At 39.9% G+C, this 27,529-nt stretch overlaps 1 protein-coding gene across 1 annotated transcript in view; it reads left to right on the top strand.

Moving 5' to 3' along the window:
* ASCC2 (activating signal cointegrator 1 complex subunit 2) overlaps positions 1–27,529 on the top strand; it is a 1,163,586-nt gene that overhangs the window by 445,466 nt on the left and 690,591 nt on the right. Inside the window, exon 7 of the mRNA XM_044069746.1 lies at positions 2,115–2,227. Within this exon, the coding sequence (XP_043925681.1) occupies positions 2,115–2,227 (113 nt within the window). The remainder of the gene's footprint in view (positions 1–2,114; positions 2,228–27,529) is intronic.

Genomic DNA, 27,529 nt, shown 5'->3' with positions numbered 1-27,529 from the left:
ACCGTCTCTTCCTAGTCTGACATGTATTATACCCCGTAGAATAACACTAGAAGCTAAGCCAGTTGTTGAAGTTAGTAGTCTTTTGTTTGCATTGCATCATTATTCTTGGTAGTGGTAGAATGTTGCTCAAGGCCAGGTTCATACCTGTCTTGGACACATTCTGAGAGCATCATCAGGTCTGTCTTTATATAGTTCATTAAAGTATTTCCCCCGTCATTTACATCTGCATGTACTATCACTGTTTTATGCTTGTATTTGTGGTGCAAGGACTTCAGTGCTGATGTCATATGATGTGGTGAATACTGATATCTGATAGGCAACTGACTGTGACCTTCATCCTTGCACAGTCTGGTGATTGGTGCATCAGAGTGTCTCACTATGGAGTCATCTGTGATCAGGATATTGTAATGCATAAAGGTTTGCCTTATGGGCCTTTGAATTGAGTTATTGAGATAGGGAGAGTGATTCTTAGGACCAGTCCTTCATTAAAGCCTAAGGTTATTTCTGAGTTTACTTTAAATCATTCTATTCACCTCCCTGTATTCTTCTTCCAATCTAAGAACAGAAGAGAATGAATTCTGCAATCCCTGGACATCTACAGACATCTTAGGTAATACCGAGACAAGATAAAAGATGTCAGATGGCCAGACTATTACATCCTAAGGTAAGAAAAAAGAGCAATCAATTTCCACATCAGCAATATCCAGATGGTTATCTCATTTTATCCAGTTTTTATACTCACCGTGTAAAAAGCACCTCTCAGAATGTCAGGGCACACACTCCATTAGAGCACTGGCCACATCTGGGACCTTTTGGAAAGGGGTAAACTGTAGCTTTTCTTGAGGCAGCAACTTGGTCCTTTCTGCACACTTTCACTGAGCACTACAGAATCGAAGTCTTTTCTATAGCCAGAACAGGATTTGGTAGGTCTGTTCTCCAAGATCTTCTGGACTCTCTTCCTGCTTCCGCCAGTCTTTCTAAGCTGTGGCAGTCATCCCACGTAGCTTTATGGTACTGCTACAGTGATGTAGTGATTAAAGGAGTACAGTTGCATAAGTAAATACACCATAAATGTAGATAATTGAATTGATCGTTGTTGTAGGACTAACACCCTCCTTCCATCCCATCACCTTGGTTCCTTTGTTTTTGACATGATGTAAGGTGAGATTACTTGATATTCCAGGGTGCGACGTATCTTTTGGTTGAAGCCTCCCTTTTTTCTGAAGCAAGAAAACTCTGAAATTTCAGCACCTATACATTCTGATTATACCAGCACATGCTCATGCTTTAACAGATATATGGTGTGTGGGAGTATTGCCCAAAAGCTTTACTATACTGGCCAAATGTCCTTAGCAGGATACATCCCATATAGCTTTACACTCTGGCAGCAGTGATCTGTTCAACTAGCTGTTTACACAACTGTACTGTTCTCCATCTGGAGGAAACCATACAGTTCTGATACCGATATAAAGTCAGACAAACCAGTGTTATGAACAATAAATAGTGTGATACCAAAATACTTAAGTGGAAAAGAGTATTAGAAGATTCAGAACTAACAGGTATGTACACCATGGATGAGACATGAGAGGAGAATAAAATACAAATTTACTTTAGCTTCAGTGACTATATAAGAAGGGTTGAATTCAAAAGGAACATATGAGAAAGAAGACATAATTCTTTTGGCTAGAACAAGGATGATTTAACAGTGAATCAAGAAAGTTCTGTTGCACTTAGAAGGTGTTGGGGTTGTGGACACCTTTCTGTAGCAAACAGTAACATCCTGATAAACTATTTTGATAAATTAGTTCAAGGGTGCCTGGAACTGATGGCTGAAGTTTAAGAGCTGGATGTAGAAGCACAGCTGCAGGGGTGCCAGATGTAGCGCTTAGCAGTCTCTGAGTAGTTGTTACAGCACGACTCTTGAATTTTGCATGTATGAAACCAAGCAAATATGGACAGAAGCTAAGTGAAAACATTTCTGTAGTCTCTTTAGAATAGCAGGTAACAGGTTGTACGGTACAGTAGTATATTGACAAGTCCCAGTATCACCTGCTCGTTTATCGTTCAGTATAGTTATACCTCAGTTAACTCATATGCTCGTTTGTTTCTTTTAGGAACTGCAGGACATGCTGTTTTACCTGTGTGACACGTCTACTACACTATTTGCTTTTCTGGATGTCTTTCCCAATGCAAGCAACACATTGCAGAAGCATGACTTCCTACTCAGGTAAATCTTTAAATCTTCAGGATAGATATTAATGTGTGCTGTACTTAAGTAATGAAACTTGTATAAAGAAGAAGGTAGGCAGCCATTTCTGTTTGGAAACCTAAAGGTGATAAATGTTACAGTTGCTGAAAAAAATTGTTTTTCTGTGCGATTGGAATTTTTCTATCCATAACTAAATGGAATATGCTAAGCATACTTGAGAGTGAACTGTTAATCTAAAGGAATGGAATGTCTTTGTGAGTCTGTGAGTGGGAATAGCCTTCCTTTCTGAATTCAGGCATTTTTCTTCATAGATCCCATTTTTGGGAATGTGTATGTCTTCTGCTAGTGCACATTCTGGTGTCACATGCTGCTTTTGGGGAGCATACCAAAGTCCACCAAGGACCCCATTGTTAGGCCGCGGTGGTGCAGCGATTAGTGTTGTCGCCTCACAGCATGATATTTTCCCATTCAATTCTCGCTGGAGTGCCTTGTGTGTGGAATCTGCATGTCCTCCCCACGGTCGAGTGACATTTGAAAGACATGCAGGTAGGTGCGTGCGTGAATGGGTGTGCCTTCTTTGAAGTTTGAGTGTCGGGCTTTCAACTCAGCACCATAAAAACCCACTGCCAATCATTAGTGGACCAGAGTTCCACTGTGGCGATTCCTAACCGGGAAAAGCCGAAATACCAAGACTTGTATAATTCAGAGCATGATGTGCCACTTGTTTTGTAACATTTCCCAACTTTGATGATTTCAAGTTTAACCATTAAAGGTTTGCATGGCCACCAAATCATGAGCCCATGACTCTCATGGGCATTGTTTGTAAGAGGAGGAGGATGATACAAGTGCCAGCATTTAAACTTAGCCCTTTGAAGATGCAGGAGAGAGGAATCTCTTGGCCTACTCAGCTATTCACAGGGTTGCAATAGGTAGCAGTGGCCAAATTGGAACAAGTGGAAGATTGGTCTGACAGCCCAATTTGTATGCCAGAGCATTGTCAATAAGTCAAGACAGCAGATGACAGAAAACATTCTTACCTGTCTGGCTGTAAGATAGTTTTGTGTTTCCTACATGTTGTACCATCACTTGAGTATTAGACTTGAATTCACTTTTTTCTTGTACTTATATGTATGAGGAGGAGCCTATGGCAGGTGCATCACCAACAACCACCAACTTGGGGGGTGTATCCCTCAGTCTTACTGCAGACTGTATCCTGACCAGAACACATCAGAACATGGGGAGAATTACTGAAAAAGAAATTAAATTTTAGGAGCTGATTTAGAAATATATAGAACTGGAAGATAGATCCCAAGGAGAAAATCTCAGATTCAAGGTGTTTCCTGAGAAAGTGCAGGGAAGAATACTGTAAGGGATTATGCAGAAATGCATAAGATAGTAGACTGGAATGCCACCAGAAGAAAAAGTAGAAAGTCCATGTAGTGTAAATATTCTGCTTAGGTCCACTAGAAAGCAAGCAAGACCTATAGTGTTTAATTGGCAGACAAATGCACAAAAAGGGGTGATGCTTTCATAAGTTGTGGAGAAAAGGAACTTCCGTACGGGTAGGAGAAACTTGGGTATTTACGGATAATGATACAATCAAGATGTAAAAGAACTGCATTCAACTCATTTAGGAAAATGTAGAGAAGTGTAGTTAAGATTTAAATTTCTGTACCCCACATCTCTGTGGAGCTTCTATCTCCTAGTTATAAAAGCAGATATGGGCACTGCGTTGGCCTTCTTGGACCTCTGAGATGGTGGAAGCTGAGAAACAGTAGCAAGGGAACATTACAAATAAATGGAAGGGATTGCTGGAAGGGGCATCTTCAAAGTCTTTTCTGATCTTTCCATGAGGATTGTAAGAAGTCAAGGGGATGCAGACCCACTCTTAAAAAGTGAATGAAACAATGAATTTGAGACATCAATGAACTGTATGAACGGGATTTAGTCATGGAGAGTTGAAGTCTTCATGTGTAACTTGAGGTTCCAGACATTGGCAACTGTGATTTTAAACAAATGCAACAAGTAAAGAATAGCTTTAAAAATTATGACTAACACAAGATAATTACAAATACTGGTTAAATTCTTACTATAATATATTTTTGTTAATGGTTCTGATTTTGTGTGCAGTATAAAGGGGCAGAAATTAAGAAAGATGTACATAAAGATATGCATAAAGCCATGAATATCTGTAGAACACAGGGGTAGAGAGTAGTTAAATGTTTAAAATAAAACAAGGTCCCATTTTAGACATGTTAGATTTGGAAATGTTCAAGCAAGCTAAAGTTTTTCTTTTTTCAAGTTTAGAAATAAACCTTTATCTTCATGTTACAATAGTGAAGTGAAAGCCTTATGGTGACATTAAGGGATCCGTAGTGCGATCTCTGAGTTGGTATGTTTAATTAGCAGGGGTTTGTCCCCCTGCAAAACCGTTGATGAAGTTAGATTTTTGTTTTTTTTTTTTTTTTGCTCATTTTGAATGTAGAATGTGGTCTTATGACTGCTGCTCGGTCTACAGTCATAAGAGTGCTTTATGACATGCGCAGTAGGTATTTCAGATTTCCAAGTTTCAGTACTATGAAGTTTCATATTTTAAAGCATTCCAGTGTTTTAGTCTCGATCATACGAGTTTCAGTCTGGTGGTAAGTCAACCAACTGAAGGTAATCCATATATGTGTGTGTGTGTATATATATATATATATATATATATATATATATATATATATATATATATATACACACACACACACATATATATTTATATGCACAAAAATACAAAATCACCACACTGCGAAAACCACTCCCTATATAAATATAATGAAAGTCCAAATACAAAAAACGGGAGGGCACAAAGGCAGATTACAAGTTTTTTCATATATTTGTATACCTCTGTAGTATAGTCTCAATACCTATATTTCACCAAAACGCTTTTCAGCTCTTCGTGGTTCTATAATATAGTCTCAACACCAATATTTCACCAAAACGCTATTCCGCTCTTCATAACTGTGGGACTTCCCTCTGGTTCACAAAAAACTTTTTAGGCAGTGTTCACTTCACCAGTAAAATCCACAAGATAAATCCATGCAGGAAAAAAACGACTTCAAGTTTAAAGGCTTTATTAACATCGACAAAATAGGCTAGCGCTTTCACCCATAGGCTTCCTCAGGCCAATAACATTAAACCACAAGTATTTTCATTATATACAAGTTCCATTCCCCTTCATTCTGATGTCATATCCTATGTGAATTAATTCAATTACTACTATTGAGGAACTATTTAAAATACAGCATTTACTTCACGTATTTAAAATACAGTTACGCTAAAACTTAAAATTTTTAAAACTTATACATGAAAAATACATCAAATATGCGCAAATATAAAATATATAACGTATATAAAATTTTTCTATAATTAATATAAGCTGGTATGAAAAACATAACATCTACAACGGATGTGTTGGCAATCACTAATAATATATAGAAATCATATTAATAAAATTTATCGTATATATATATATATATATATATATATATATATAAATAAATGAGTACTTTATAAATATATGTATATAACAATATAAAATATATGCAAAGGGCCTTATTAACTCACTAATATCCCTTTACATGCCTTTAAATGCTATAGCGCTGTATTTTAAATAGTTCCTCAATAGTATAAAAGAGCATTTTGGTACTGGACCATGCTCTAAGATATGTAGAAATAAAAAAAATGGAACATTTAGATGCTGGAGAAACACTGGCATTTCCCAACATGTTTGATGTGGAGTAAGGAATTCGTCAGTTGGATAGATGAAGCTAAGGAAAAATGTTGGAAGATCTGATTAAGACTTGACATTGGGAAATTAGGTGAGATAATCTCAAACTAAATATTAGGAAAAGGTGAAAGTAGAGGCAAATAAGTTCTAAGAAGTGTTTAGTCAAGATGTTGCAGACAAGTGGTATTGTACACTTAACAGATGCAGAGGAGACATAGTTTACATTGGCTAAAGGATAAATGCTAGGGTATCTAGAGGAACACAGGTGAATATAGGGTCATGACATTAAAACATTTTTTGACACTAACCATAGAGCAACAAATTTGCTGGCACAAATGTTAATGCAACAAAAAGTTGATAGATTGACCACAAAGTTGACGAATGTGGATTAGAGAAAACTGAATAAGAAGAAATCCTAAAATATTTTGAAGAACTATTGCAGGAATTTGTGTTGTGCAGACCGAAATGTAGCGTACATACTAATGAAATGGGTAAATATCTGAAAGAACTTAATTTGCTGAATTTAAGGCAAAAGGTGAAGGGATAGTGTCGCTTGTCTGGTTAGGATAAAACAGACAAACAGTTATGGGTTCAGGTCAAGCAGCTTTATTAACACCAACACATCAGGAATGAGGCTTTGTAACTTAAACTTAAGTAAACTTATAAACAGACTGACAACTACACTCATACATGTTAACACTCTGGCTGTTCTCTCAAAATGGCACTGCTGCCCGCACGTGCTCACTATTTATATGCACATGGCTACATCTGGAAATGCTTTTTTTTTTTTTTACTGAATACATTTTTATTGATTTTCGGAAACATAAACATATATACAGTATGTATATCAAAGAAATATTTACATAGTCAAAGCTTAAAGTGGAGAAACAATTCCAAAAACAAATATTACAAAACCAACTGTATATATAGGATGTCCATACTTTTATTACAGTCTTCTATTTCCAGCACTTGATTTACTTTCTGCCAGGCAGTGCTTAAGGAAGTAGGCCATTCAGTTTTTTCCTTGATTGTTTTCAGGTCCAACTGCAAAGACTGATAAAACCATGTTCTTGAAATTTTTAAAATTGGGAGAAGTTACAGCTTTCCAGCTGCGTGTAATATTTTTCCTTGCAATAGCAAGGAGAGTCTACAAAATTACATATTTTTGCCTTGGAACACAAGACGGCACAGGTGTATTCAACAAAACTAGAGATTTTGTAAGTTGGAAATTGTCAGTGAACAGTGTCTGTAACAAATAGTTAGTACTTTCCCAGTATTGTTTAAGTAAATGGCATTCATAGAACATGTGTTGCCAATTGGCTATTGATTGTGATTTACACATCTAATATCTATTTCCTTTATTATGTATTTGTTCTGATTTGTGTGCTCTATGAACTTAGGAACCTTTTCCCTAATGTGCGTCTGCATTATTGCCTGTTGGTTTAAAACTGTTTGTCTTAATCCCTGCAGTGTTAACCACGTTATTTTCAAGGTTGATGGAAATGTTTCTTAAAGTTACACACACACAAGTTCTGTCCTCCCTGTTTAAGAAATAGATCATATACCAAGTAACAGTATTCAATGACATGCAGTTACACAGAAATGATCTTTTGACATGCAATCATACAAAATTAGACACATATAAAGCAATCATGTCCAAGTTGCTATGTATTTTAAACTAGGTCTAGAAATTCGACCTGTTCGTGTAACATAAAAATTAGAACTGGCTTTAGCAACGGGGACTGTTTTCAAGGAATGTTCAACTTTGGGGACATCATCAGGAACGGGAATGGATACTGAGACATGTTCTTCAGTATGAACATTGTCAGGGTTGCTGTGACATATAGATGCTGCAATACCATTTCTGACACAGGAAGAAGATGCCTGTGGTTTCTCCTGTATTCTGTATCCTCAGAGTCCACTAAGTAGGATCTCAGCACTGCACATATGCCTCTCGCTTGACCAATTCGATCAAAGCCTTTCTCTATTTGCATCCTCACTGTCTCTCCTCCTTTTAACAGATGAAGAAATCTGCTTGTTTTGTCATAGTTGGACTTCTGAAAGGAATGCTTCTTAAAGAGTTTGGCTTTGATTGCTGTGGTGTTTTTAGCATTAGGCACCAACAGACTAGAACTGATAGGCAAGGTTGTTCTGGTTTGCCTAGATCGAAGTCGCTGAGCAAGGAAGCCAAGTAGTTTATTACTGGGTATATTTCTGAGATCAAGTAAATTCAGGAAGATATATTTTATTGTCACGCTTTGACCTCTATAGTAATTGCTTTGCACTCTGTACTACATGTTCAGCAAGGCCATTAGATTGTGGGTATTCCACACTACTAGTAACATGGATAAAATCCCACTCTTTTGCAAATTTCTGAAACAGTTGACTGGTTATACTAGGTACTGTTGTCAGAAATAACTTTATGTGGACTACCATGAACTGAGAAATGACATCTTATCATGGTAATAACAGCACTGGACATTAGGTAGCAAATTGATCTCAAACCAGTTCTAATAAGACTCTACCAACACCAAGTAATGCTGATTGTTCCACTCAAATATGTCAGTGGCTACTGTTGACCAAGGTAGTTCAGGAATCTGGCTTAGCTGAAGTGGCTTCCTTTGCAAATGCGGTTTAATACTGTTGCATACTGAACAAGAAGAAAGCACTTTATCAATGTTCTTTAATAGAGAAGGTCAAAAATACTAGTCCTCTTGCCCTTCTTTTGGTAGAATTGTAACCTGGGTGGCCACAATGCAAAATTTGAATGTATTCATGCTGTAATGAACTAGGAACAGTAACTTTTGGATCTTTGAAAATGATACAATCTTTTATCAGCAGCTCATCTCTGTATGGAAGATAAGGTTGTAAAGATTGCTTTGACGGACATCCAACATTGATGAAGTGGTTAAGCTTTTGCAAAATGGGATCAGTCTTTGTATGGTGTCTCAGTTCATCAAGTCTCGTGGTAGAAAAATTATGCACTTCCATGACATCAAAGTCAAAATTCTCTGCATCAAGGTGTTCTGTGCTATTTCTGAGCAATCTGGATAAGGTGATAGCCAGATAAAGAAGTTTGTCTTTTGTGTAGACCATTTTGAAATTATACGTTTGTAATTTGAGCATCATTCTTTGTAGTCTTGCTGGAGCAGTGTGCATAGGTTTCTTTAAATTAGTGACTACAGGTTGATGGTCAGTTTCTATCTGGATAGCTCAGCCATAAGTATAATCATGGAACTTCGAACATGCAAACACAATTGCCAAACGTTCCTTCTCAATTTCAGCATACTGCATCTTAGTTTGGGTAAGAGTTCTAGGTGCATAGGCAACAATTCTGCCCTCTTGGGGAATAACTGCACTAAGACCGAACTTTGACGCATCACAGGAAAACTGCTGGTTTGTGGACATTATAGTATCTCAATGTAGGCGAGCTGGCAATTTGCTGTTTGAGGTTGTCAAATGCTCTGTGATGCTGTTTCGACCATGACCAGGCAACATTTTTGCATGTCAGCTCTCTTAAAGGTGCTAAGTCAGGGATAAGTTTGCCCAGTTAGTTAACCATACCAAGAAAACAATGTAGGGCTTGGACATTGTCCAGAGCTGGCATCTCAAGAATTGCTACTTGTTTGGAAGGATCTGGAAGTAAACCTGTACCAGTAAATAAATGACCTACATAAGTAACTTCTGGTAGTCTGAATTTACATTTCAGAAGATTGAGCTTCAAGTTCATTTCATATACCCTGCCCAGAACTTTTCTGAGGTTTCTGTCGTGCTCTGCTTCTCCATTACCTTCAACCAATAAATCTTCAACTATTATAGCACACGGATAACCCGAAAAAAAATTGCTCCATTCCACGCTGAAAGACTTCACTGGCAGAATTTATTCCAAAAGGTATCCTGAAGATCTGTATCTACCAAATGGAGTGCTGAATGTAGTCAGTAATGAGGATTTGCAATCAAGCATTACTTGCCAAAATGAAGTCTCTATATCTAAGAGAAAAAACAGTGGAATTTGGCATGAGGGCAGCAATCTCCTCGACTGTACGCATAGGATGAATCGGTCTCTTTAGTGCCTTGTTCAAGTCTCTTGGGTCAGTGCATATTCTGATTTACTCCAAGCTTTTCATATGAGCAACTACCATGCTGGACACCCCATCAGTTGGTTCTCTGGACCTTGACTTTGTCCTGCATAGATATTGGAACTCTCCTCGCTGGTCTGACCACTGGACTGACCTCTGGGTCTACTTTCTTGGAGTACACAACTGGAAGTTTTGCTTAGCTTGTCATCGAAAACATCAGCATACTCTGAGAAAATAACATGACTGAAGCTGGACCTGAGACGTGCTTACATGATGTACTTTAGTAAAAGAAAGCAGTTTCATTCTTAAACTCTCTGAGACTTAATAATGACCGCACAGATCTTCTGACTACATAAAATTGCAAGCTGTAACTGTTCCAGACGAATAACATGAAAGCACTACTGATCCTTCGGTTTGAATCTCTTCACCTCCATAAGCAACAAGCTTCACACAATTAGCCAACTTAAGTTGCTCACCAGCTCTCACTCTAGCAAATGTTTCTGGTGACATTACATTACACTTTGAACCAGTGTTTACTCTGAGCTCCGTGGGTTTACTATTGATCAGGACAGTACAAAATACTTTGTTCTTTGCCAACAAATATACTGCATTAACCTTTTCACCAACGACTGATACACCATCTACATAGAAAGTAGGGCTGCAGCTTTCCACATGATCAACTTGCTTTTTTGAGTGACCTTTCTTAATAACTAAATGAGGCTTGCTTGATTTACAAACCTTTTGAAAGTGGTTCCATTTTCTACACTTGTGGTATTGCTGACCAAATGCTAAGCACTTCTCTCTTTTAGAGTCATGATTGGCACCACAGTTACAACAGTTAACAGTAAAACTAGACTTGGGTTTTGCTGACCCACCCTTATACTGCACTGAGCATGTTTGTTTTGCTGAGCTAGTCTTAGAACTTGCTAGAAAGTTACGGGACCTCCATGGGAATCCCGCAGGGGCTGCAGCTGCCATGTTCTTAGGCCTGCTTCTGCTTACCACATGCTGCATGCAGTCTGTGCTTGCTTTAGTTGCTGCTGAAACTAAGCTCTTATCACTTGCAAGCCTACTTGTGTGCCTTTCTGTGAGCTCATGGATTTGACAAATGTCTATTGCTTTGCTCAATGCTAAATCACTTTCACGAAGCAAAGTCTTTCTCACTATGGCATTAACACCACACACAAGCCTGTCCTTTATTAACTCATCTTTCAAATCACCTAATCTGCACGTTTTATACTTATTTTTCAAGTCAGTGATATAAGCTGCAAAAGTTTCACTTGGCTTTTGATTTCTTTTATAAGATAGGTGCCTCTCTAATGTAACATTTGTCTGGGGGTTGCACATTTCTCTAAATTTACGTTTCAAGCACTCAAGAGTCCTCTCTTGATTCAGCAGGTACAACAATATGGTGGCTCCCCCTTCTCCTGCATACATTGCTGGTGCATATACAAATGAGCGCTCTCTTTTAATGGCCTCTGACCTAACTAAGTTAAGCAAAATGAATGCCCTTGTACATGCATCTTTGTCAAAAAAAGCTGCTTGTATGAAAATATTGTATTCCTGCTCAAATACTCTACAAATTCTCTGCCATATTATGATCAAAAGCAAGTGGATGCCTCTGCCTTATCAACACAGAGTAATGAAGGCGCTTGAAATTATGTACGAACGCACACACATAAATATATGCCAGAACTTGTAATTATGCCCAATAGCACAACAGATTCTATGAAATAACTGCACTTTGCCAAATAAGTCTCTGTAGCACACGAACACTTTCAAATCACTGTACTTTGTGGAATCACTCCTTATCAATATAAGAAATACTTTGAAATGACTGTACTTTGCGAACAAACTATACACAGCAGAAGAAGCTCAGAGTAAGCAACACATTGAAATGAATGCACTTTGCAAATAAACTGTATACAGCACAGGAAGTTTTCAAAATGGCTGTACTTTGCGAAATAACTCTGTACAGTGTAAGAAACACTTTGAAATGGCGTCACTCTGTGAATAAATGTACACAGCACAAGAAACTTTTCGAAATGGCTGTACTTTGACTGCACTTTGCAAAATAAATGTACTTTACACACAGTAAACTCTGAAATAGTTACACTGTAATAAAGCACACACTCTGCAAACACTTTGCACACACTGAGATACTTCGAACAACTCTAGTTATGCTTTGAATGGCTTCAGTCAATGCAAAATAGTAGTTTATGCCCAAAACACGGTCTTTTTACTAAAAAAAACATGCAGTCACCTTGCTCTTTAAGCTTATTTTGCCCTTTTATTGTACTTGTTTTGCCCATTTAATCTCTTGTCATGCTTATTATACCTTTCTTGTGCTCGTTTTACTTTAAACATGCTCGTTATGCAAACCAAAGGTAATTCTGAGCTTCATATAAGTATTTCTGCTAGTTTTATCAAATATCGTGGTTTCAAACATTTGTTAATTCATAATGCATTTTGTGCCTTTCGTTTGATTAATAATGAGTTTTGTGCCTTACAAATGCTCCGTTTCATTTCCTTTGCAAAATAAATCATTTGTGCAAGTTTTGGTTACCTGAAGTTCTTTTCTGGCCCTTTTTGAACATTTGAGCACTGTATGACTCAATCTGCTCAGTATACCTTTACCATCAACTCTATACAGCGTGACTTGAAGAAGTTGCAGTCTCAATCCCGGTTCTGACACCATGTCGCTCGTCCGGTCAGGATAAAACAGACAAACAGTTGTGGGTTCAGTTCACGCAGCTTTATTACATGAAAATGCATCAGGAATGAGGCTTTGTAACTTAAACTTAAATAAACTTGTAAATAAACTGAATACTACACTCATACATGTTAACACACTGGCTGTTCTTTCAAAATGGCACTGCTGCCTGCACGTGCTCACTATTTGTATACACGTGCCTATGTCTGAAAATGCTACTCTACAGATAGCATTAGTACAAAACCAAGGAAGTAGAAATTAGGGAGACAATAAGGAAACAGAAAACAGGAAAAGCCCCATGCAATGGTGGGATACCAATAAAAAATTTGGAAGTGGAGGGAAAAAGAAGCAAGTCTAGCAGTCATTATTCAGTAATAGTATGGGTGGATAGATCCTGGAAACACGGGAAAAGGCAGCTGTAGTAATAATCTCAAATGAGGGAAGGATCCTGTTGACCCTGGCTCGTACGTATATTGGTTCTAAATTGTGATCATAAGGTATTTATGACAAAGCAAGTAGTTAGTGAAAATAATAATAAAAGTAGATCAGTGTGGTTTTATTGAGGGCAGGCAAATATTTGGCAATATCAGTAGGAAATTTATGTTGAAAATAAATTCAAGATAAGTAACAAACTTATTATTGAGGTTGGATGCAAAAAAAACATTTGAAAGTCATTTAGAGTTTCTTGAGTAAAACACTAGAAGCATTTGGCTTTGTGCAAGAATGAATGGAATTGATTTTTAGAATGTATTGGGTGGAGAAGCTACAGTAAAATGTGGAGAATCACTTTAGACAAGTTTTAACTCTCCAGGGGCACAAGGCAGGGCTGTCCAATGTTCCCATTGTCATTTATGCTGTATCTGGAACCTTTGGCAAAGAATGCTAGGCAATCTGACATAGAGTTACAGCTGGAATGGGGAATACTATAAAATAGTGGTATTTATGGATGATATATAATCCTCTACATCATGAGGCCTGAACAGGATGTAGAGAAATTATTTAAAATAGTGCCGAGATTTTTTTTTTTTAATTTATCTGGATACAAGGTGTAGGAAGCCAAAGCAAGACACAATTTTGTTAAACTGTATACTGGAACATGACATGTTGCAGGTGTTTCCTTTTGGAATCATAACAAAATGAAATATCTTGAATACTGTTCAACTGTTCATGAGGGTTATTGAACCAACTGTAGCAGAAATGAGCACAGAAAATCATTGGGAACATTACAAAATAGATGTTAATGTTGGACTTGGGTATAAAATTTACTACTGCCCTTACTGTTACACAGTGGATATAAAAGGTTTACACACCGTTAAAATGAGACCACAATAAATCATTTCAAAACTTTTCCCACCTTTAATGTGACGTGTAACCTGTACAATTCAATTGGAAAACAAACAAATCTTTTAGGGGAAAAAATATACAAAATAAAAAATGTACAATACGCTGGTTGCATAAGTATGCACACCCTTAAAGTAATGCTTTGTTGAACCACCTTTTGATTTAATTACAGCATTCAGTCTTCTGTGGTAGGAGTCTGTCAGCATGGCACATCTTGACTTGGCAATATTTGCCCACTCTCAAAACCACTCCAAATCTGTCAGATTGCGAGGGCATCTCTTGTGCACAGCCCTCTTCAGGTCACCCCACAGATTTTCTATTGAATTTAGGTCTGGGCTCTGGCTGGGCCATTCTAAAACTTTAATTTTCTTCTGGTGGAGCCATTCTTTTGTTGATTTGGAAGTATGTTTGGGGTCATTGTGATGTTGAAAGATGAAATTCCTCTTCATCTTCAGCTTTCTAGCAGATACCTGAAGGCTTTGTGATAAAAGTGGCTGGTATTTGGAACTGTTCATAATTCCCTCCACCTTGACTAAAGCTCCAGTTCCAGCTGAAGAAAAGCAACCCCAAAGCATGATACTGCCACCACCATGCTTCACAGTGGGGATGGTGTTCTTTTGGTGATGCAAATTGTTGTTTTTGCACCAAACATACCTTTTGGAATTGTGGCCAAAAAGTTCAACCTTGGTCTTATCAGACCATAACACATTTTCTCACATGCTTTTGGGAGACTTGATGTATTGTTTTCACAAATTTTAGCCAAGCCTGGATGTTTTTTATGTGTAAGAAAAGGCTTCCATCTTGCAACCCTACCCCATAGCCCAGACATGGACAATATGGGAGATTATTGTCACATGTAGTACACAACCAGTACTTGCCAGAAATTCCTGCAGCTCCTTCAGTGTTGCTGTAGGTCTCTTGGCAGCCTCCCTCACCAGTTTTCATCTTGTCTTTTCATCAGTTTTGGAGGGACGTCCAGTTCTTTGCAACATCACTGTTGTCCCATATTTTCTCCATTTTTTGATGACTGTCTTCACTGTGTTCCATGGTATATCCAATGCTGTGGAAATTTTTTTGTACCCTTATCCTGATTGATACCTTTCAACAATGAGATCCCTTTAATGCTTTGTAAGCTCTGTGCGAACCATGGCAACTGAGTAAATGTCAGGAAAATCCTATTAGGACAGCTGAACTTTATTTGGTGTTAACAGAGTCTCTTTAATTGATGGCAGGTGTGTACCCAAGAAGACTGAATGCTGTAATTAAATCAAAAGGTGCTTCAAGACAGTATTAGTTTAAGGGTGTGCACACTTACACAGCCAGTGTATTGTAAGTTTTTTATTTTTTATATTTTTTCCCCTAACAGATTTGCTTGCTTTTCATTTGAATTGTACAGGCTCTAGGTCACATTAACGGTGGGAAAAGTTTTGAAATGATTTATTGTGGTCTCATTTTTTTATATCATAAAAACCTGGCATTTTAACAGGGGTATGTAAACTTTTTATATCCACTGTACACTGGGCAGACTTACTTTTATCATCCACTTCAGGGAATGTAGGATAGAGTAGTTAAGGAAATAAAACAATTTATATGGGGGAATAAGAACGTGAGAGTTGAGTGGAATAAGCTTATAATGTCGGGAGAGTGTGGAGAATTGAGATTGCTGGATTTGAAGGAGTACTTTAAAGCATCATGGTAAACATTAATGTAGCTGTTGTAGGAAAATTGTGCAGTCCTAGGTGGAAGATGGCGGTGAAGTCTGGGAGAAAAATAGGACTGAAAGTCAAATAGGAATTTGGATACAGATGATAGATCAGGAGCAGAAACTGTATACCCCAAATTATACCAGTCAAGTCATGAAACAGTTCCTAAATTTGGACAAGGAGAGAGAAGGTAAAAATAAGGTTACATATAAAGAAGCAGTAGTAATAGATTTGAACGAAGAAACAAGGATCCTAGATATTGGGAACAGAAACGAAATGTGGGAGATAGGCGAAATAAGTCTTTGACCTACAAGAAGTAGATAAGATGACGTGTTTGGGCCTGGTCTGAATAGAAAGAAAAAACAGAAAAGGGTCTTTTGATAGAGACTGTCACATTTAGCAACTAAAAGAAATTTGCAAAGTGGGGCATATAAAGCCTTTAATGGAATTAAAAGATGATCTGGGAGAAAAGTAAAACAAGATTGGAATAAAAATTAAATATACAAGTTGTAAAAGAAGACTGGGCAGACATTTGTCTAGCCCATAGATATATGGTACCGTATTGTGGAAGTTTAGAATATTTGCATGAAATTGTCGGCATGGGTATTTCTATACCCCAGGTCAGAACTGAGAAAATATTCCAAAGTACAGATGCTATATGCTGCAGAGGTAAAGGAGAGAGAGAAACTTGTGAGTATATAAACAGGATTTAAGCACAAACTTTACTCAGCATTAATAAACATCTCATATGGGGAAGTTGGAACCTGTTGAAGATTTAATCCTAGTGGATAGGAGGAAAAGATGGGAAAACTTGAAACACACAAAAGCACTAATTGTAATACTAAGGTTAGTAATAAAAAAGCCATTACAAGAAAGTGAAAAAAAAAAAAACACTTTTGAAGAGGTAACACTTAATGAAAGAAATTAGAGACATAATGAATTAACGGATGGTGTAGGCGAAGAAGAATTTAAAATTCTGATTAAGAAGTTGAAACAAAATATAGTTTGGAGATGTGAGAATTTGCTTTATCCTGATATAGAAGATTAGGCTATGGTAACTTTTTGACCCAAACAAAATGTGGTCTTTTTTTTTTTTAACTTTTCCTTTTTAACATGTTTGCTTTTTATGGTATACACAAGAGTTACAGTTCGTAATGAGTAAGGTTAATGTGTTTGTTGGGTTGCTGTGTTAAGTATAGGGCAGTTGTGCTGAGTAATGGCATGTAATAGGTCAAATGTTTTTTGAATTGCACACGTTAGTATTAGAGTGAGTCCAGATGGTGGAGTATGAAAGAGTGACAAAAACAAAAAAATTTAAAAAAAAAGTCAGTCACTAGTGTAAAGGGAAAGTGCATCGTGCATGAGGAGTGCGCACAGTATGCACGGATTAACTGAGAAAACAAAGATTCAATGCACTCAAGACGATATGCCTATGTAGGACAATATGACTAAGGCCTCCTTTTAAGAAGGAGCTTTGGTGAGCCATTATGGATATTCCCTTACGTGTAGTGGGGAGTTTGGTCCTGTTCAACCCATCATCACAGGACCTGATCAGTGATCTACAGAAGAGGAATCAGGCCCTCACCAGTGTGGAGGGCCTCTGTGACCCTCCCTCTCTGCTTCATTTTTTACTGTCTATTTTCAGACTCCACCAGCCCCTTCAGAAAGAAACCCCTTTGTTAGAAGCTGGAGGTCAAACAGTCTTGCCATATGGCAATGCTGGCTGCCACCTCAATAGGTGCAGACTCTTCGTTTAAGTCTGTCTCTGGGGACAGTTCTCTGAGTTTGTCCAGAGTTACAGGGCAGTCATGAATGACTGGTTCTTGCCATGATCATCAGTGGCCATATCTTAGAGTTCTTAGTTCTTCCCCTAGAAGGAGCTTTGTTTGTGGATCAAGTTGGCTTTTCAGAGCTTTTCGGACAAATTTAAATCTACTCTTTAGAGGTGCAGTAAAAGCAGTCCTTCTTTCTGAATGATGCCAAGATTTTTGCACATCATAGGTTCATAGGTTCATACTAGGCTGTCTGCCCTATGGCATTTATAAGCCTAGCCAAAGTGTGTTTGGCTTTCGCCACCCATTTTAAATTAATTTTGCTATGCCCTTTTTCGAGGTTAGTATACTGTGCCTCTGTCTAACAGTGACACAGAAGTGATACCTGGGGTAAACCTACGATCTCCCATCCACTCATCAAGATTCCTCTTGAAGAGAGTCAATGAGGGACTCTGCCTAACCTGGACTGGGATTTTCTTGGCTGTAAAATGGTGAGAGACTTTCTGTTCCATCATTGACCTCTAAGACTTCAACAGTCACATCTGTTGCTGTTTCTTGTTCCATATGAAGCCCAGAATGCTTATTCCCCTTCTGCGCTGGTATCCCCAGATGATGCCACCAGAAATTATGTATTAGATGCATTTTGGCATATCATTGTTTACGCAGTTAGATGTCCTTCTATTCCCTTGTTACAGTATTCATTACATATGGGTTTACTCCTCTTGCTACCTTACCATCCAGTCAGTAAATAAAAGTTTTCAGTCACTGTATGGGGCGTGGGATGTCTGACATGGCGAGTGGAACGTGGGCCATAAAAGTGATGTCTGCACACACTGGCCCTCAGAACTTCTCAGCCACCAGTCGAACATCCCGCCATCAGATTTCGATAAATCAGATAAGTGCCCCGTTGGGAAACCTTTCAGTCATTTTGTTTAATGTAATGCCTGTTCATGTCTTCCAGAAAGGACAGGTGTAAGTGCGGCTGTCAGAGACCCCACAAAGACGCCCACGATCAGTGTCTCTTTTGTTTAGGTCGGTCGCACGACTACAAGGCCTGCTCCATTTGTCAGGCGTTTGTGCCCAAATCTTTGCTCAGCCATCTGCATGGGCTCAACCTGTGTCTAGAAAATAAATTACTAAAACAAATGGCCTTGATGTACCTGCCAAACTGCCAAAAAAGAAAGCCAAGACTTTCAGGCCTACCACTACCACTGCGCCTCTTATGTCCAACCCTCAGCATGTGGCCGATGGCCTGGTGGAGGATTCAGGCTCTGCCACCTCGGTTGTAGCAGGTACCTCCATGGAAGCTGCATAATCCTGCGTGAAGGGAACCTCCATAGAGGCTTTTCCGACATCTGTTTCCGACATTGTGGGGGAACAAGCGATTCCGGTAAGTCGGTCGGATCCCTCCAGTTCCTTACAGTCACCTGATTCCAGGCCATCCTCCCTTCAGATGCCCGCCAGGCCTCTCAAGAGGAAGGAAAAAAAGGAAGCACATCTCACCTTCTCTTGAAAGCATGCCTGACTGGCAGGCCTTTAGCCAAAGTTTGTTTAATGCTTTCATGGCCTTACGGCCTACCACTACAGGGACTTCTACGATCCCTCCTCCTATTCTGAGCCCAAGGCCTGAAACATCAGACCCATCCATGAGGGAAGAGGAGGACTTTTCTCCTATACCACTCCGTTTTCTTCTCCGTTGACCCTGACTCCCTTGACCTTTGGGGAAACCATTACCAAGATGAAATAACATTTTAAGTGTGAATCCTCAGAAATGACTGAGGTTCAAAAAAAGTATTATGACCTCATTCAGATGGATTCCCCAAACCCTACTGCTGTCCCTCCTATTTTGCCTGCCTTCCTGGATGCCTTCTCTTCAGCATCCTTGAACCCTGACTCACAAACCCTTGCTCCACGCAGACCTGATAGATTTTATAAAGTCCCTGAAACTGCTAAGTATCCTGCCACCATTTTCATCTCCACAGATCAGGCTAAACTATTACCCACCACCATTCTCCCTGCTGACAAAGACAGCAAAGCCATGGAACTCTTGGGTAAGAAAATTTACACCTCTGCTATTTTGTCCTTCAGGGCCACTAACTACCAGGCAGACATGGCTTAATATGCCTTATTCCTCCTGGAGAAAGCCTTCAAGGGATTTTCAAAGCTTCAATGTCTTCCCTTATGGCTCTTATCTCCTGGGTTATCAGGCACTCTATAAACTGCATTTATGATGCTGCTGAAGCATCAGCAGGGTCAGGAGTATCAGCATCTGCCTTGAGAAGATATTCCTGGCTACACCTCCAGCCCCTTCTAGATGACTTTAGGGAAAATTGATTGATGCCCCTGTGGACAGCACAGCTTTGTTTGGTAGAAAAGTGAGTGATTTATTTAAGTCACTACAGCAAAAGGGGAAAGAGATGCAGGATTTAAAACACCTGCTAGTCTCTCCTATCCCAGAATTGCAAAGAAACTACCCAGCTAAAACTCAGTTTATTCCTGTGTGGACATCCATCATCTCAGACAAATGGGTCCTTTCAGTCATTTAAAATGGGTACTTTATGACCTGGCTCATGCCCCAAAGTGAAGGGGTATCCCACAACCTCCAAAACAACAGTGACATCTTTTGCAGCCAGTACTAGAAACCCTGCTGGCTCAAGGCACCATTGAAACAGTGCCTCTGGCTGCAAAAGGAAGAGGTTTCTACTCCAGGAATTTCCTAGTCCCAAGAAAAATGGTCCTTGGAGACCACTCCTGTATCTCTCTCTCTTCTCAACCTCTTCCTTCAGGTTCCTACCTTCAGGATGTTCACCTTACTGACTCTTTTTCCACTCCTGCTTCCCCAAGGGTTCATGGCCACCTTAGATATAAAGGATGCCTACCTTCACATCCCTGTAAGGCCCAGTTTCTGGAAATACCTGAGGTTCTCAGTGGGCCCTTCTCACTTTCAATTCTCTGCCTTGCCTTTTGGGCATTCCATTTCACATCCCTGTAAGGCCCAGTTTCTGGAAATACCTGAGGTTCTCAGTGGGCCCTTCTCACTTTCAATTCTCTGCCTTGCCTTTTGGGCATTCCATTTCACATACCTGTAAGGCCCAGTTTCTGGAAATACCTGAGGTACTCAGTGGGCCCTTCTCACTTTCAATTCTCTGCCTTGCCTTTTGGGCTTTCCACTGCACCCAGGGTATTCACCAAATGTCTGGCTCCAGTTATTGCCTTTTGTGGGACAAAGGAATCCAGATATTCCCTTATCTGGATGATCTGCTTCTACAAGCAGACTGCAAGGAGACCCTGCTGCAACACATACTTCTTGCTATTTCTCTCCTACACTCCCTGGTATTTCAGATCAGCTTCCCAAAATCTCACCTGGAACCTTCTCAAGACCTTGTCTTCTTGGGGTGCAGGATTCACACAGATTCTCAGGACATCGCACAGACATCATGAAAGCCTACCCCCCCCCCCCAAAAGGTGGAAAGCTTGACAGAACACCTACATATGGTCCTTCAGACAACAGAATTGACAGTAAAGCAGTACCTCAGGCTCCGGGGCTACATGGCAGCCACAATCCCCATGTTACCATTAGCAAGACGCCATATGTGAAAGTTGCAATAGTACCTAAGGTCAGTCTGGACCCAGCACTCACACCCCTTCGGAGTACAGGGTTCCCCATGTGCCCTGCCTCAAACTAGAAATCCAGTGGTGGTTGAAACAAGTGAAACTCAATCCAGGTCTTCCCCTCCAACCACCCCAACCCAAACAGGATCATGCACACACATGATTCAGACTTGGGCTGGGAAGCAACTCTGGGCCATCTGAAAGTGCAGGGGCTGTGCCTGGAGCCCAACATAAAAGAACACATCAGTGTCCGAGAAATGAGGGCAGTTCTCCTGGCCCTTCCAACCCTATCTACAACAGGGACCACTAAAGATCTTTACAGACAGTACAACAGTGCTATGGTACCTCAACAAACGGGGGGGGGGGCAAATTTTACTTGCTTTGCAGACTAGCTCTCCTAGTGTGGGAACTGGCCACCTCCCAGGGAGTTGCCCTTCAGGCGGTCTACATTCTTTCACTGCAGAACTCCCAGGCAGACTCTCTCAGCAGATCCATCACAAACAACCACAAATGGATCCTGCACAGGGATGTCTTCTTGGACCTCTTCCACCAGTGGGATACACCTCAAATAGACCTGTTTGACTCCTCCATCAACCGGCAACTTCCTTCCTTCTGCACCAGCTCCCACACCCTCAGGCAATGGCAACAGATGCCTTCTCAATCTTTTGGAAGGGGAAGTTTCTTTATGCATTTCCCCCCTTCCCACTCGTACAGAAGATCCTGCTGAAAATCCAGCAGGACAGACCAAAAATCTTGTTGGTGACTCCCTATTGGCCAAGACAGCATTGGTTTCCCCTACTACTACAACTATCCAAGGGCAATCACCACAAGTTCCCCCCCAGAGTAGACCTTCTCACACAGCACAAGGGTTCCCAAATACACTCACAGTGGGAGTTCCTGCATCTCACCGTGTAGCTGATAGGATTCTGATCCCCTTCAGACACCTTTACAATGAGGATGTGCTCACTGTCCTGCAGGAGGCCAGGAAACCGAATATCAGAAAGTCTTACTTTTCAAAGTGGAAGAGATTTTCTATGGTGTCTCAAAAAACAGTTAGGCCCGCTTGCAAGCAAGACCCCTCTAGTTCTGTCTTACCTGTGTGAACTCCTGCAGACAGAACTGGCCTACTCTTCCATTAAAGCCCACTTGTCTGCTATTTCAGCATGCCTTCCTCTGGATCCCCCTAGCATCCAGACTACCAGCTAAGTTGTTCCTTAAAGGGGTCCTTCACCCGAGACCTCCTGGGAAGCCATCTCCACCCCCCATGGGACCTCAACTGTGTTTTGGAAAAGCTTACTCTTCCTTCATTCGAGGCAGCAGACAAAGCTTCCCTAAAACACTGTACATGGAAAACTGTAGTACTCGTGGCCTTGACCTCAGCCAGAAGAGTGTCAGAGCTACAAGTCTTCATGGCTATTCCACCTTTCCTGGCATTCCACACTGACATGGTTACTCTTAGAACTAACCCTACCTTCATGCCCAGGGTGGTGAATGACCTCTCCCTAAATCAAGCCATCCACCTTCCAACCTTCTTCCCTAACCCACAGGGGGGCAGTGAGAGAGTACTCCATTCCCTGGATGTGCACAAAACCAAGTCCATCAGACAGGCCGATCAACTCTTTGTCTCCTTCCATCCCAGGGCCCTAGGAAAGGCAATAACCAAACTATTTCAACCTGGGTTTCCAAAGCGATCACCTTCTGCTACAAATTACATGGGAAATCCCTGCAGGGTACTGTTAAAGAACACTCCACCCAGGGCTATGGCCTCCTCAGGAGCCTTCTTCTGGGGTTTGGATACCTCTACCATTCTTGAAGCAGCCACTTGGTCATCAGTGCACACCTTCACCAAACACTACAAGTTAGACCATATTTCCAGAGCCAGGTTGGGTTTTGCCAGGCTTATCCTTCATGGATTCCTGGAGACTGCCTCTAGACCACCAACCCCTACCAAACAGTGAGCTTTGGCACACATACATATGTGATGAATACTGCAACATGGGAATAGAAGGACATAGAAAATGTGTGTAAAATCTTACCATAACCATAGATGTCCTTCTCTTCCATGTTGCAGTATTCCTTCCCACCCTCCTTCCCCTCCTGTTATGCTGCATTTCCCTTTCTGGATGGCACAGGACTGGCATTTTCCTTTGCTAGGACTAGTTCCAGCTGGAACTTACAGTTCTGAGGGCCGGTGCATGCAGATGTTACTTGTATGGCCCACATTCCAAAAGCCACATCAGCCGTACCATGCACCATACAGTGACTGCAATCTTTTGTATACTAGCCGGACGTTCATGTAGCAAGAGGAGTAATCCCATATGTGATGGATACTGCAACATGGAAGAGAAGGACATCTATGGTTATGGCAAGATTTTACAAAACTTTTCTTTCCTTTTGTGTATTTTAAGTAAGTTACAATTTTAATACAGAGTTTGTTTAAAAAAAAAAAAAAAAAAAAAACATTTTCATCAGATTCTGCACTGCTAGACAGTTTCTACCAGTCACAACTGCAGGGCTTTTTTTTTTTTTTGCAACTGTACACCTCACAAATGATGGGCACTTCAGTGGCAGGTTGGACCTTAGAGCCCACATCTTTGGGGCTGTCTGGTACTCCACAAGGTGTGGGTGTCCACACTTCCTCCTGAAATATCAGAATGTTCTTAAGGTAGTCCATTCATCCTTCTGCCCCCTCTGCAGAAGAGAAACTAGTGGATAAAATGCCTTTACAGTTCAGGTATGGTTTTCCTGTCTGAAGCATGAGAGCCAATAATGAGAGTAATGGTATTTCAAAAAGTAAACCGAGATTCTGACAGTAAAACCGTGTATTTTAAAACCAGATTAGCTGTTATACCTATCAAGTGTTTTGGTAGAGGGTCTTGCCCACATACCCCCTGATTTAGGGAGCTTCCCACTCCCCAGTTACTTAAGTATATTAACTCCAAGGTTTTTGTATTTCATAGTAGGTGGCATTTCTCCACATTCTTAGCCACCTTTTGCTTGTTCAAGAGTTCTGAGTTTTGTAGTTAAGGTCTTTACACTTTCAGCAGGTACTTTTGGGCATAAACCAACAGCTTAGGTTCTTCCTGAAATGGGTACATGAGTTCTGGAAGATGCTACAGTTTTCTGATTTGCTTCATGGATGAAGTTGCTGGCTTTTGCCAGTCAAACTCTCATGTCATCAAGTGGTTTACCAGCTGCACTAAATTTTGCCATCAGACAGCAAGCCACCCATTGGAAAATGCTGGTGTCATAGACCACTCCACCAGGGTGTGACTTCTTTGATTGCTTGCTTTGCATACGTCTTTTGTGGACATTTATGCCATGGCCTTTTGGTTAATCGCCCCCTCCACAGAGTATTATTGCTCCGAACATGTCTCTAGGAACTGGACAGTTCAGGATTCAGCCTTATGAGGTTTATGGCCTTATGGTCATTTAGCCACATTCTTGAGGGGGTTATATTTCTAAGTATTATTCTTCAATTGTAGATCCATTAGAGAGAGTCATCAAAGTCAGATATAACAGGTGAATAATAGGATTAGATGATTTGTCAGAAGACTCCTCTTGGTTGATTTTAAATTTTCCCTTTATGATTTTTCTCATATGTGCCTACCAGCCATCAACCCCTCCCATCATCTCAGACAGTGCCATTTTTCCTTTCCTCTGCACTTGGAATTCCACCCAGAAATGAGGTGAGATCTGTCTGAGTAATGCCGTCATTCAGGCATGCACGAGCCTGTTTAATGTCCATCCTGGTAAGGAGAGCATTTTGCATGGCATAACCCAACCCTTTTGGTGAAGGAGCATGAGAGCTTGATCATTACAGTGCACTCCCCATGAATGTGAATGCTTCTTTACACTCACTTTGAAGATTACCATCCATAGGTGATCCTAATGCCTAGCCCCAGACTTCCCCCCTCTGCATCATATCACCCCTTGTCTGAGGCATAGTAGCAGTTTGTCAAGCCAACTCCACCCCAGAAACCACTGCCACCCCCCATGGGCTTGCCCATCCTCCCTGCCTCTGCTATCAATCATCCAAGGTGCTAGTTGAATTCAGGCCACCCACACCATTGTTGGGGATTTATCCATGTGTGTCACTGACATTGGCTTGATTTAACTAATTTCCATTCCACTGCCCCCCTTTGTCTGTGTAGCTCATTCATCCAGCAGCTGCAAGCTTAGAAAATATTTACATTTTTATTTCATTGTACAGTGTAGGTTTACTGTATTGCCTTATTGTGATACGCAGGAATATGCCCAGTCAGTAGCTGGAGGCAAAATGACAATCTTAGGGACTGGGCATATTGTTCTTGTGTGTCACATAATGTCACAGCATGTGTTGGCAAAGGGTGTGTCCCCATCTCCAAACATGGAAGCTGTAAAGAAAAAAGCACCAGATCAAGAGAGTAAGAATCCCCACAGTCACAGATCAACTAATGCAGTAAGAATACACCTGTTATTTTCTTCCCCCCACTTTTTTAGTAACAGAGCACCCACTTAATGTACACAGGATGTAATAGCACCCTTTTTTTCAAAAATTGTTTCTCTTTCTATTCTCCCAGGATTAACATTTAAAATGTCCACTTGTTGCTTTGTCATATATATTTTTTTCATTTTATTTGGCAGTAGTCTGTTAAGTAGAAAACCTTTCCCCTTCATATACACATACAATAGAACTTCATCCTATCATTCCCTTCCTCTTTCTTCTGTAAAATCACCACTCTTTCTATACCATCATAGTACCTAATACTCACTTGCTTCCTTCTTGGTGTTTTACACTCCTTCACTTCTGACCTTCTCTAGAAGGAAGACATACAAAAACAAATTTGAATTGAAATTACTGAAATTCATTTGTTGAAAATTGGTTTAAAATGCAGTGGTGTGCTTGGCTGACATAGAATAGAGGCTGTTACTTGTACTTTCCAGCTAAAAAGTAGGCTGAAGCATTTGTCACATAGCAGTAAAATGTCAAGTGCTGGTTTCTTAAATGGACAAATGTTGTGCCCTTTCCTTTCACAGTACAGAAGGAACTGTAGGCTCATAACTCTCATAACTGTGTTCTTGATGCCTGAGGTAACAGCTGTAAACCTCATTATATTTTCTGACTAAAAATGTTTACTAAAGTAGTATAATACGTAATACATAACCTAAAAGTAAAATAGATTCATATTAATCATACTACATGCAAGCGAGCTGTAAATGTATGAAATAGCACTTCTGTTGATGCAGCTTTTCTTGTGGATTCTGATCATCTAGTATTTATGTAAAACAATTTCATGAACATGAAGGGCTCTAAGAAAATTCTGTACCAACACTAACTGAACGCAGTGCTGCATTCATGATGCTCATCTGACCAAATAAATAGGTTACTTGGCAGATAAAATGTTTACTTAATAATTCTACATGAGAGAACATTGCAGCAAAACGTAAGGCCACTTGTAAACTCAGCTTAGTAGTGCAGACAGCAGTTTATGGCACTCATTTAATACACCACGTAATAAAAACGCAAACTATAGTAATTTGTTTAAGGGCAATATATCACTAATGTCAATTAATCAAAATGAGCCAGACTAAAACATGATGATTTCATAAAGGCAACAGCACATCATACTTTCAGCAGTAGTGGAAGGGAAACATCAACCAGCAGTTTTAAATTTCATGTTATGCAGTGTCATTGGTTAAAAGGGTGTAACAAGAGTTAATTAGTATATGCAATTTACGTGCATTAAACAGACAAAATGTATTATGTCCTTAACCCTTAAAGGTTTATGAGAACAAATAAACAGACATATAACAATATTTTATTTGATTAAATGGTCATAAATTATGCATGCATTCAGGTCATTGGTTCACAAGTACCAGTATGGCTCAGTCATAGACCACATGGGTATAAATGACCTGAAACGTACCTCCCTAGACTATATGAAGAGAGACATTGTGGAGCTCTTGGAATATGTGTCGCAGGCAGGTATGAACCTAGCATTGAGCAGCATTTTACTTACTCCAAGATAATGCCACAGTATGAACAAAACATGACTGACTTTAATAATTGGCTTAGTTTCTGGTGTCACCAAAACAGTTATAAAACAGAAAAATGGTAGCAGTGGAACCACAGCAACATTGTTTTTATTGTAGATAGAGTAGTTTCTGGTGTCATTCTAAGGGGATGCAGTATTTGTCAGTATGAAAGGAGATGGTAAACAGACCATGCTGCTTTGCCAGGGATGGCCTGCACTCCTCCCCCTAGGCTTTCAAATATTTTTTTTAGGGAATGAAAACAAATCAGCCCACAGCAAGTAGAACAAACACACACATGCAAAAACTTAAC

Source organism: Protopterus annectens, chromosome 4.part0, assembly GCF_019279795.1.
Source record: "Protopterus annectens isolate FY-2018-M chromosome 4.part0, PAN1.0, whole genome shotgun sequence".
NCBI lineage: Eukaryota > Metazoa > Chordata > Ceratodontiformes > Protopteridae > Protopterus > Protopterus annectens.
The sequence above is the reverse complement of the archived record's forward strand: the minus strand, read 5'-3'. Positions and strand labels throughout refer to the sequence as shown.